Below are 13,368 nucleotides of genomic sequence, written 5' to 3' on the forward strand. Positions count from 1 at the left end.
TTAAGCTTTCAAGGAAAAATATGTATTTTGGCAATTAACATTATCCTTTTGAGAGGTTAATGGTTAATGATGCAATTGAAAATATGTATTTTTGGTTCTTCCATTAACCTACAATAACTTTGGACTTGGAAGCTGGATTTTGAAAATTCAAAGTGTTGGGTGGAGCTAGGAGCAAGCTGGAGACATTGAAGGACATACTTTCTCAAAAACTCAAATAGGAAGTGACCATTTTAATGGTTGAAACAAGGCATATTTCAAAAATATCCATAGCATTAATAAGATAAGAACTAAGACAATTTTTAAAAACCGTGCAACAATTGGCCATAACTAGGGACAAGTAATGACAAGGACGAAGCTTGAATCTAGAATAACTAGAATAGTGCCTTATACATTGGGCTATAGAGTCACATGAGGGGTCACTTTGCAAAGGGAGGAAACTAGCACCAAAAACTAGACAATAGAAAAGAAGACTAGGAGCAACAAAACAACCAACAAAAACTCCTAACTAGACTATGTACAAGGTAGGTTTCCCTACCTCCGATGATTCAAGATATAATCATGCAAATCCATTAACTGGCTAGGGAAAATAAATACCATGGCATACCAACATGTGACAATTCTTAAGCTTCCTTAGGTTCAAATATAAGTATGCTCCTTGAATTCTAACTCTGAGATTCCTAGCATGCCCCACATCTCTGGATGAAAAAACATATCCAAATAACCATGCTTCATCAAAAATCTCAGACTTCAAAATCAACTCTACCTATTTTGGCATGGCATTGATAACTTCATTTTCAAAGAGTTGAAGTATAATATTTTCAAGTTTCTAAATGCATCTTTGATCTTCTCCTCTACTTGACAAGCCCTCTAGTTGAATTTCTAGTGATTGATCATCATGAAGTCTTGAACTCATTTCTAACACTAGACACTCTCGCTTTTCCATGGGCATGATCATGGTTGAATCCTCTATAAAATTATTCCAATTGGGATGCACAACCATGTTATATTGCATCTTCTCATTATCCATTTCTTCTTCCTTATCTTCCAAAAGATCATCTTGAAATTTTAGGCACTTCTAAGTTACATGGGTACCATCTTCAACAATGTAGGCCATAACTTCATTCTTCATCCCATTAATATCAAAAATTTCCATCTGAAGGGTCTTCTAATGGCTAAGACGAGAAGATACCAAACTTCTTATTGGATTTCCTTCATACAATCTATGATGCAAAACAACCTGTGGAGTTATAGCCATTGAACCTTGTCCTTGAACACCTATTTGAGAAGCATCAATAGAAATACCTTCATCTAGAAACAAAGGATTAAAGTAAACATTTTCTTCATAGAGGAAATTACCATTCAAGGATTTTGAGGCACAAAAGCTTGGAGTAAATACACCATAAGAGTGTCCTTCATCAAATTCCTCCATAATATTCTTTGCTAAATCATTATCTCTCATAAAAGATCTTTGACATAGGATTTTGTATTTGATGAGAAGGCTCAAAAAGAGGATTTCTTTGACTTTTGTATGATCCATAGGATTTTAATTGTACTTCCATTTTATTAGAGGAACTTGTCACCATATTCATACAACTTTGATTTTCAATATGTTCAATGGAAGCTATGTCCTTATGAATCATTGATCTTTCTCCAAGCCATCTTTCATGAAATGTGAAAGTTGGCATGCATGATAAAGAATAAAGGCTAGATTATTCATCTTCTTCTCCTTGAAGCTGATTTTTAGCTTTTCCATCAACTGGTCTTTTAATCACAAGTCTAGATGATTCATCTTTTTGGCATGCATGATAAAGAATAAAGGCTAGATGATTCATCTTCTTCTCCTTGAAGTTGATGCATGATAAAGAATAAAGGCTAGATGATTCATCTTCTTCTCCTTGAAGCTGATTTTTAGCTTTTCCATCAACTGGTCTTTCTAGCTAATTTTTAGCTTTTCCATCAACTAGCCTTTTAATCATCAATTTCATCAAATGTAAATGTCTCCATTTCTATAGGGGAGGTAGATACTTGTAGAGGTTCATTGGTGCTTTTGTCTCTGTCAATGGTAGTGGTTTTAGATTGTGCCATAACATCTGAAGTATTGATGTCATCAATAGATTCATCATCTAGAATGATCATGGAAGGATGAAAGGGAAGATCTTCTCCACATAGGAAGTCATCATTTGAAGCATTGAGGCACCAAGTAGGAATAAAAGTGTTATGAAATTCACCTTGATCCACATTTCCCTCATCTTCAATCATATGTTGTGTAGTTTCTTGAGATTTTGATATTTCCTTTTCTTCCTCATTAGGATTGAGATAATTGAATAATTTCTTCTAGATTTTGAAATCTTCACAGTCATGCTTTAATACATTAGCAAACCCTTCTTCTTCTATAGACAGTATTCCTTGACCATCTCCTTCATTAAACATAGGGTCCTCATCTTCTTTCATGCATGATGATTTAGATGAATCATTTCTAACATTTGGATAAGGAGATGTTCTTCTACCAATAAAATAATTCTTTCATGGGTCTTCTTTCTCAAGTTCTTGTAGTGTTTTAAGTAAAGAAGGATGTACTTTGTTAGGATCTAGGCGTGCATTGTCGTAGAAGCTTTGTAAAAACTCAACCTGATTGGGATCAATGGAAGTATGATTTTGATGAGAAGTAGGTACAAGTGTTGGGACTCTTTTTATATCTTTGAGTCACGTGAATCATTTTTCCAATCAAATTCCTCCTTATAATCATACATTGAACTTCTTTCTGAAGATGGTTTTGGCTTGTGAGAGAAAAACTAATTATCTTTACCATCTTCTTCGTCTATCTTTTGCAAGGTTTGGAGCAAAGATGGATGGATCTTTTCTAGATCTAGTTTCCATCCATGATAGAAACTCTTTAACAAGTTAGCCTGCTTAGGGTCAATGAAAATCTGATTTTGATGAGATATAGGTACATGAGAGACATTTTTAGTATTCCTCATTGGTGATTTAGATGAAGCACATTTTTCAACAAGGCCTTCTTTATCTTTATATGTTGAATCTTTTTCCAAGAAAGATTCTTGATCATGAAAAAGAAAACCATAATCCTTTCCATCCTCTTGTTTGATCTTTTGCAAAGCCTAAAGTAACTGGGGATGAACCATTTTAGGATCTAGCCTCCTGCTGCCATAGAAATTCTTCAAGAATTCAACTTGCAGAGGCTCATCGCGAATCTATTTCTTGGGATATGAAAAATATTCATCATCACTATCACTATCACTATCACTATCACTCTCAACTTTTCCCTTGTACCAAACCATGATTCTGAATTGCCACCTTCAAATAGAGTCATCGAGAATCAATCTTTAAAATACAGTTGCCAACCTTCATTCTAGGGAAGGTAACTTTTCAACCATGTTACTAATTATTATTCACTTGTTCTTGGATGTGACCAAGATATTACATGTTTCTTCTTGGAATAGCAACTATTCTTTCAACAACTATAATGTTCTGACCAATATGAGCTCTTCACAAGATTTCACTAAATTTCTCTTCTTCTTCTAGAACTCGATTCGCCTGATGGTATTGTAGAGCACTTTGTTTAGACCTCTAGGCTAGAGTGTTCAAGTTTGAAATAATATCTTCTTCTGTGTCCTAGAAGCCAAGATTTAGTTGTAGAACTGGAAAAATATTCTCATGTGGCAATACCATCTTGTTTCATTACAGGAAACTGAATAACCTTTCTTGTTCAATCCTTAGTAGAGTCACCAAAAATCTACTGGTAAACCTTTTTTTCACTGTAAAAATTGTCCAATGGAATGTATGTGGAAAACCATTCACAATAGTTGGATAGGCCCTTGGTATGTGGCCTTCCTCTACATTTAGAGGGGCAGCTCCCTCATATTATATAATTTTGAACTTTTCAAGTAAAGAATCTAAAATTTTAAAGATCAAGAGAAAGTCGTTCAGGACGAATGCGCCACATGACCTCACAACTTTATTGAGTTAATATAGAATGATAACAAAGGTAATCAAGAACTACACTTGAAAATGACCATTATTACCATGTTGATTCATGATTCATAAACATTTGCACGGTACCATGAAAAAGCTTACTACAAAAGAATCAGTAGTTTATACTACAACAATCTTGATTTTAGAACAAGAAACCAAAAGCATATCTCATTTCATTTTCTTGCACCAAGAACATAATAGAGATTTTCAATTTCAGAGACAACAGTTGTAAATTCATTCAAAAATTTGTCTCCTAATCAAAATTTCAGCATAGTGTTCCCTTATTCTAAAGTCCAAAAAATCCTCCTTTACAAAGCCAAAAAGAGTCCTCATATAGAACTGAGGTTAACAACTACCCCTTTGTGGTTAATAACTACCTCCCAAATACGTGACTTGAGTGAGGTTAATTAACCTCAACAAAATTAATCCAAAAATGATCAAATCCTTAACATTTGACTAAAATAACATTTTAAATCATTAATCAGAAAAAGATAATTTAAAAGCTTGAAACTTCAAAATACTTGTGACTTTGGTGGTGTTTGCATGTTGTGCCCTTTATTGGACTCACAATGCAATGATAGCTTACGGGACAGTGAAGGGTTATCCTTGTTGGTCCTTCTGATAGTTCATCATCTAATAAAATTGTTGAAGCAGAGGGAACATAATCACACAGCTTTGAAGGTAGTGAAGCAGATGGACTAGGCACTCATTACAGTTATGGCAATTAGATAATTACCATTGAAATCTCCAATGGCCTGCAATAGATTTGTGCCGATCTTAAGGATGCTTGTTACATATGTTGGCAATTGTGAACCTGTATCCATTGATAGGTTACATCGTTTTTTTTTGACACCCTTCCCATTTAGTAAGAAATTGACTTGAGGCAGAGTTACAAGACAAGTAGATGTCTCCAAATCATCAGTATGAACTACAAATAATTCTATTTTCTCATGTGTGGTAGGTCGTTTGGCAATATGAAAGTCAGTTGCAAAAACTTCGTAGCCTTTCTTAACTTCAAGAGAAACTGTAATGCTCACCAAGCTCAACCGTGCATAAAATCGAGGAATAATACTTGAGATTATGCTCATAGCATTGTGTGTATCAGTTAAAGGCATCTCCCCCATACTTGTGAAGTAACTTGTTAACTCCTTAGACATTGTCAGAAGTTCATCTGTATCTGTAACACGAAACCAACCATTTCTACAAGCATTCTTCACAGATAGCATAAGTACCATTATTGCTGGCTGAAGTCAAGTGTCATCTTTCCTTTCAAAAACCTGTTTCATTAATTGAGGTAAATCATGTACCATAGCTGGAACTTGATTATAGACAACTATAGAATCAATTGCTCTCTGAATTACTTTCTCCATGGTCTCACTTCCTCCAAGCATTTTGTCAAGCAGTTCACGTGCCTTGTCTGTGGTTGCTGCCAACAATCCTCATCTGGCAGTATAAATCTCACATTAATGGTTCACATGCTGGCCAGGGTTTGATGAGGAATGTCCAATATCAATAACTAGGTTTACAAAAGGTGCAGTCAAAAAGAAAATTGAAACCCAGGCTTATATTTCCTCTTACATGGCATTCTATCAAGCGTTTGGTGTACGATGTTTTTGCTTCCACATTTTGCATTCATGTCGTTCACTACATTTGTGGTTACAATATCCGGGCAATGTAACTTTGATGAATATTAGGCCCTATTCCTAAGCTTCCATAATACTGTTGTATCCACCTTGCTCGACCTGCTACTGAATACATGAGTTCTCATGGTCACTGATTATGAGCTATTCACATATCCAATCCTTCATCGGGTTAATAATTGTTTCAGAAATACGTATTTTGGGTTCAGACATTAACCTCTTTTTAAGAGATTAATGGTTAATAATTTGGTTCAAAATACGTGTTTTGACTCATGAACCTTAACCTTTTGATAAAGAGGTTAATGGTTAAGCTTTCATGCCTAAATATGTATTTTGGTAATTAACATTAATCTTTTGAAACGTTAATGATGGGGGAGAGGATACGCAATTTTGGAGAGGTTAATTAACCACCTCCAAAATACATAATTTGGAGCTCAACCTTAACCTTTTGAGAGGTTAATAGTTAATGATGCGATTGAAAATATGTATTTTTGGTTCTTCCATTAACCTGCAATAACTTTGGACTCAGAAACTGGATTTTGAAAATTCAAAGTGCTGGGTGGAACTGGGAGCGAGCCGGAGACATTGAAGGGCATAACTTCTCAAAAACTCAGAAAGGAAGTGACCATTTTAATGGTTAAAACAAGACATATTTCAAAAATATCTATAGCATTAATAAGATAGGAATTGAGACAAATTTTAAAAACTCGGCAACAATTACCACTGAATCTTTAGCAAAGAAAGCTTCAATATGCAATCAAACCGTATTCCCTTACCGTAAATTGGAGGATATAGTATTATTCTCAAAAACACTAGTAGAAAGATCTTTTATTTCAAACAAAACTTGTAGAAAAACAATGGTATCTAGAACTTTATTGCAATACGTTTTTATAATACTAATTCAACAATACTTATTTCATAGTCCTTTACTCAGTATATTAATTATAACTATGATTTCATAACCAATAAATTTATTAGAGATCTCACACAAAAGAACACCGGTCACTGTTTCGAAGACCATTATAATCTGGGAAAGAAAATAAAACACAATTTAGAATTTCATTATGATGTTCTTAAGGAGTTTGAACTTGGAGGGTGTCCACTTCCAAGCTCTTTACGTAATGAATAACTTGCATAAGATCAAGAATATCCACTTAAACGTCAAATTTTATTAACAAACCATTTCTTGATCAAAGAAAAGATTCATGAGTTAGAAGTCCATTTTATTGACATAAGTCTTCACAACTAGAACCAATGTTTTAACAAAGTAAACATAGCCCCTTAGAACCTTTCTTACACACTTGTATAGAGCACACGAGTTATTTATTCGCTCAGCTTCTTTTGACATCCTTTGCAATGTCAAAGAGGAATCCACTGTATCTCAACGCCATAATTCCAGTCGCTTGAAGGCAGATCAGAATTGATGTCAACTACACTTGTATAAGCAGTGCATCCTCCCTCGTGAACTCTTATACGATGAGAAGTGTAAGAAGTGTCCTTCAAGTAGGTGCAACAAAGCTTACCCTTGCAAGCCATGGCTTCTTCCATCTCCTCCTCAAACCGATGGCACAAACTGATGGAAGTACAATTGAGAGGAGACAATAGCAGCCTTTCTGAGCAATTCAACAACATAACAGTATTTCGCTTTGAAATATTAAATGGCAAATTCTCATCAAGATAGAATCCTCCAACGCTATAATCCACGGTGGTGCATGAGTCACTTTCTATAGCTGGAGGTCGTATGACTAGCCGGTAATACAAGGGCTCAATGCTGATGATTGGATAAAATATCCCATCAAGCGACCTCAACTCAAGCTGATCATTGTTGCAGAATATACGATAACTTGGGTGGCCACAACTATCATCAGTGCTTAATGGGTATGGAATGTAGCTTCTCCCACAGTTAGGGCATGTATTAAGAGAACTAGGCATGCTAGAAACCATTACAAAGATCAAAGAGAAAATTCCGTATATCAATCCCATTCCCATTGTTGTAGAATTAGATATAAGTGCCACACAAATCAAATATGGACTTGTACTAATGGTTTACTAATTCAGTGCAAGGACATACTAAAAGTTGTAAGAATCACACTCAAATTAGCAACTAGTATTCAATAACCAACTAATATTTGCGAAAGTCTTTGGTATTTTGCAGCATAGCAACTAGTAGCAGGTAGAGCCTATGAAGAGAAGAATGGAATGAAGTGGAACAAGGTGCGAGGTGAGAATATATAGAATTTGGAAGGGCACAAAATGCTCTCTTCCGTGTACCATTTTCCATAATATTAATCGAACTGGGCAAACTTAAAAGTTTGGACGGTCGGCAGTCAATGAACCTATAATAAGCAAAAGAGTGGCTGACAAGTGGTTAATAGATTGAGTGACACAAAAGAAGTAATCCAATGTAATTGTTCCTCGACGTAAACCTCGAAGCAATTTGAAATAAACAAAGCGGTGAAAACCAATGATGTATCACTTTCAGACTCCTCGATGGGTGTTCCATTTCATGCGCATAAAAGTTTAGGTCACCGACTAATTTTGACACTTTCGCCTTGCAATGCTATCGATTATTTTTAGCTAAACATGGCACAAACTTTTTAACTACATTGTTTTCTCAAAAGTTGTTTCTACGTGTACTTAGTTTTTCCTAAAGTATGCTCCACTTACTAATTCGGTAACATCACTTTTAATTAGAGGTGTCAAAAAGAGATTTATAGATTTTTCTTCTTATCAAAATTCCTTGTTTAAAACTTGTTTGTGGATGACTTCCATAAAAAAATAAAAATAAAAATTTCTTGTTTGTTTATATTAAAACCTATAGGTATAATAAAATACATTGCTCTATTTAGTGGAAAGCAAATTGGAATGTGAGGCTCACCACATTGCAGGGATAATTATTGAAGGCCAACATCACTTTTAATTTGAGGTGTCAAGTATAGAGATTTATAGATTTTTCTTTATATCAAAATTCCTTGTTTGTTTATGTTAAAACGCACACGTATAATAAAAATACATTGCTTTAGTTAGTGGAAAGCAAATTTGAATGTGAGGCTTGCCACAAATGTTTTTAAATCTATTCGTAGATTGGGTACTTTTTATTTGTTATAATGAACACCTAAGTGGGCATACTATTAGTTTCCTTTTAATATTGTCCTCGATCTTCATTACGTATGGAAGAGGAACAAAGCGTAATATATAAATTTATCTAATTTGGTGAAATGACTATTCTAACACATAGATTAATCATCTGAAATTTTTTCATTTGAGTGCTAATCATCCTTTGTGAACACAACATTCATTTTTTTTTCTTCTTCAGTGGGATCTCTAAATGTACTAATTCCTCTTCATTTTTCTTCATCAATAACCAAAAAAAAATGACAAAATTTAGATGAAAAGAAGGAAAGGTGGCAGTGATAAGATCATCCCAACTCAATGTGAAAGAATCCAAAATGATTTTTAAATCAATCTTCTCTCATCATTTAAATCTAGGCTTGCTAAGTATTTGCTATCCACTATTTTAGTGCTAGAAAGAAAAGGTCTCTCAACTAGACCTATAGGGGAGAGGACCCAGTACTTAAACACCTTCCAATAGTTGTCATAGGGGTTGTTCACTTAATACTTACACTTACTGACTTAATGTCCAATTTTTTGACAATATTGTACCAATACTTATGACTTTAAAGTTGTTAGTACAATGCTAACTACCCAAAATTGAATAAAATGTGCACTTAGTTGTAAAAATTAACCAATGAGCAATTATTCAACTATGGGTACCCTTTATGCAAAACCATTGTTCTCACTTTTATTGGGGTCTATTTTGGACAACTTGGCAAAAAGCATGCTGATGTGGCATCATAATAGGTGACGTGGACTTCAAACCTTAGTTATAAGTAGATGACTTGCCAAGTAAGCTGCTATAAAAAAATGGGAGCAATTTGAAATTTTTACTTAGGGTTTTGATAAGCACAAAGTTAGGGTGTTTAATAACTAGGTCCTCTCCCCTACTTACCATATCTTGTGCATCCTATATAAAGAAATAAGAAAGAAAAGACTCGAATGGGAGTTGATAGAGTCAATATTTTATTTAAACTTAAAATGAGAGGAATTTTTTAATAAAGATAGATTGCATAGAAGGATTCATAGAAGTGTTTAGGTGAATGAATGTTAGGTTTGTCACTATGTATGTAACACTCTTTATTTATTTATTCTTGGTGATGTTTAGTACATAATGTTATAGAACATGATCATCAATTGCGTGTAATATTGCATTAAAAAGGATAAATAAATGGGGGCCACTAAAACCCTTGCAAAAAATTTTGATTGAGAGACATGTTTTCAAGCTTTCTCTAGTAGTCTTATTTTTGCATTAGAGTATTTTTAAAATCATGACATTATAGTCTATGTTTGAAATTTATTTGTCATTGTGAGTCAAATAGTATTTTTTTCCTTTTAAAAATGTTCATGTGTATTTTTTTTACTTCACCTTTTTAAGTGCATCATGAGTGTACAACAAAACCTATATGGATATATATTCACCACTAATTGTCATAATGTAGAACATATTTTGTCTTACTAATGCTCTCTTCTTTCACTCATTTCCATATAAATCTTACACATGATGGTTCTTGTCACCTCATGCAAGCTTATTCAATTTGCATTGATATATTTAGTCTAAAACATTACTTGGCTAACACAATGGGATCTTGTGAACAATATGTTTGATTCAGGTATTGTATATATATATAAACTTTTCAAAAAATATTTGAATGATTAGTACTTTGTATTGATTACAAATGTAGTAGAAAGGTAACCTAGTACAACTATGCAAAGCATCCATTATAATATATCTTCAATAAATTCAAGTCTCTCGAGACATGGCATGCTCTAGAGGAAGTTTAAATTTGAGTGGGTCAAGTAGGGGAAGATGCACCCTGAGTGGGTAATTTTTTTCTTAATGCTAATTTTATTCAAGGTATCATTCTCTTCCATAAAATAGTATGTGGTTTTCTTGTGAATCTAGTATGTTTATACCCTATAAGTGGTTTTCAAGAATCCTTGGATGGATCTAGTGGTTATCAGGTCCAACTTTAGATAACATTTGAAACAAGGTTGGGGTTAGTGGTGTCAGGGGTGTCAACTCCTAAGACTTTCAAGAGAGATCACAAGGATTGGCCCAAACTATTTGCTGCTAGTATTCTTGGAAAGGCTTATACTTTAGTAAAGCCTATCAAATTTGTGTGCTAGGATGGGGATTTTTCTATCTTTATTCCTGATCCTCTACTTGTTAAAAGTTGTATAGACTGTGAGTGGACACTATTGTATTAATTAATTGTATTAACGAAGTCCTATTATAATTAATTGGGAAAGCCTCAAGGATTTGTTTTGAGAAATTGTTATAAAGGAAACTATTGTTTTCTTTGGGTGTAAAGTGTGAAGTGTGTAGACAAGAAGAAATGTGTTTCGTAAATACAAGTAAGTAATCCAAGGGATGATTGGATGCAAAGTTTGTGTTTAGGTATTGGGATCAAAAGGACCCAAAGTCTAGTTGATAGGAGAAAGGAAGAGGAAGGAGTAGTAAAGCTAAATCCTATTATTCTACAGGGAATAATACAAAGATTATTTTGACATATGGTTCATTGGTCTTGCCCCTGAAGCTATTTGGAGAGTGGGTCAATCTACCTTCTACAATTCCTACCAGGGATTTAAAGTCTCCTTATATGGACTAATATGTATTGAATGTTTTCATAGAATCCTGAAATGGTCCATCCTCTAACAAGGAATAGTTATATTAATACATCATCTTGTGGGTACCATCCCCGTTGAGGTTTTCCCTCTAATCAAGGGTTTCCCTAGTTAACATATCTGGTGTTATTGTGTATGATTATCTTGTGATGTTTTCTAATTATATTTCTCATCTGGTTAATATTTATTAAGGTTGATAAATTTTAGAATAGTTGGATAACTGATTCACCCCCCCTCTTAGTTATATTGGTTGATTGTGTAATCTAAGTTCTAACAATTAGTATCAGAGCCTCAAATCCTTGAAGAGAAAGCTTAAAAACTTTGGGAGATCAATGGTGAGTCACTTTAAAAATGACAATCCAAAGTTTGATGGGCTTAGCTATGATAGCTGGAAAGCAAAAATGAAGGATCATCTTCTATGTATGGGTCTAGGTTATTGGCTTTTGATGAAGGACAACAAAAAAGATTCTAGAAGAAGAAAAGCTTGAAGAATGCAACAAAGAAGAAAAGGATATTTTCATGTGGAATATGAGAGCTAAAGAAGCCTTACTAATGACTTTTCCTAAGAATGAAAACAATCAGGTAAAGTTACTATAAACATCTCACAAGATTTGGAAAACTTTATAATCTATTTTTGAAGGGGATTCACGTACGAAAAGGATAATATTATAAAATTGGATACACTCATTTTAGGTTGGTAGGATATATGAGAATGCTTTAGGAATAAAATCATATGATGGATCCAAGGAAGAAGATGATATTCTATGGAAGATTTTGAAAAATTTGACACCACCATTCAAACAAGTATCACAAATGATTGAGATTTTGATACCTTGTACTAGGAAGTTCATCAAGGAAACTTCTCTTGGAATATTGGATACAACAAATAATATTTTGAGAAAATCTAGAGAATTGATAATAGTGGAGACAACTTTTAGTGCCTTAAGTGTTTGTCTATGCTTTTCTGGAAGTGCAAGTACTCATGGAGATTTTGCTAGTAGTAGTAGAACAAGATATGAAGAAGATAGAAAGATTGAAGAAGGTTTATCCCTACTTGTAAGAAGAGATTTAGATGGTAAGAAAATATTTAAATGTTGGAATTGTAATGAATTAGGTCATTATGCATCTAAGTGTCTTAAAAGAGAGAAAAAGTATAAAGGATAATCTAAGCCTGGAAGACCTAGAATTTGTTTATATAAAGAAATGATGAGCTAGGACTTGTAGCCATAAAAGAATATGATCTTGACATGAAAATAAGAGAAGAAAAAGCTCTAGTTTCCCATGTTGAAGAGAAATTTTATTGGATAATAGACAATGGATGTTTGCATTATATGACTAGTGATATGAACAAGTTTCAGAAATTCAAGAATCATGATGGAGGTATTGTTAGAGTTTATAACAATGTGGCATGTCATTACAAGTACATGATCTATTACTCTTGATGGAAATACTAACACTAATGATATTTACTTTGTTGATGGTTTAAAGAATAACTTGTTGAGTGTTGGATAGTTGATGAATAAAGGTTACCAGTTGCAATTCATAGAGAAGACTTACACTATCAAAGAGAAAGATGATAGGTATAGATACAAGATCTAGAGGTAATGTATTTTATTTTAATCCTACTAAGATGACATATTTGGTTATAAAATTGAATAACAATTGGTTATGAAATAGAAGGTTTTGCCACATAAACTTTGATAACATAGTGAAGGTTAGTAGCACATTTGTAGTTAGAGATTTACCTAATATAATGATGCCTACTAATGTTATTTGCAAAGAATGTATCATGGCTAAATAGAAGAATGCATATTTTACTAGAAGAGGTTCACTACTGTAGAGAATATGGATATTGTTCATACATATTTAAGTGGCTCTACCATAACAAGAGGATTCTATGGAGAAAGAGATTTTATGATTTTTGTTGATGATTTCACTAGAATGATGTGGGCAACATTTTTGAAAGAGAAATATGAAGCATTTTTTAGCATGAATA

At 33.6% G+C, this 13,368-nt stretch overlaps 1 protein-coding gene and 1 pseudogene across 1 annotated transcript; both read right to left on the minus strand.

The window, feature by feature from the left end:
- Positions 1-4,688: 4,688 nt before the first annotated feature.
- LOC149554469 (E4 SUMO-protein ligase PIAL2-like) lies at positions 4,689-5,225 on the minus strand. The gene has a single exon (XM_089828891.1). It carries the CDS (start codon positions 5,223-5,225, stop codon positions 4,689-4,691), a length of 537 nt encoding a protein of 178 aa, XP_089685017.1.
- A 1,764-nt stretch (positions 5,226-6,989) lies between these two features.
- On the minus strand, positions 6,990-7,619 carry LOC149554470 (wall-associated receptor kinase-like 20 pseudogene; annotated as a pseudogene).
- Positions 7,620-13,368: the final 5,749 nt, after the last annotated feature.

Source organism: Cupressus sempervirens, chromosome 5, assembly GCF_028749045.1.
Source record: "Cupressus sempervirens isolate cs-2001-9-10 chromosome 5, ASM2874904v1, whole genome shotgun sequence".
NCBI classification, from domain to species: Eukaryota; Viridiplantae; Streptophyta; class Pinopsida; order Cupressales; family Cupressaceae; genus Cupressus; species Cupressus sempervirens.

Bases quoted from the DNA above. Each gene is read 5' to 3' on its own strand.
- LOC149554469 (XM_089828891.1), bottom strand. From the start codon at position 5,225: ATGGTACTTATGCTATCTGTGAAGAATGCTTGTAGAAATGGTTGGTTT.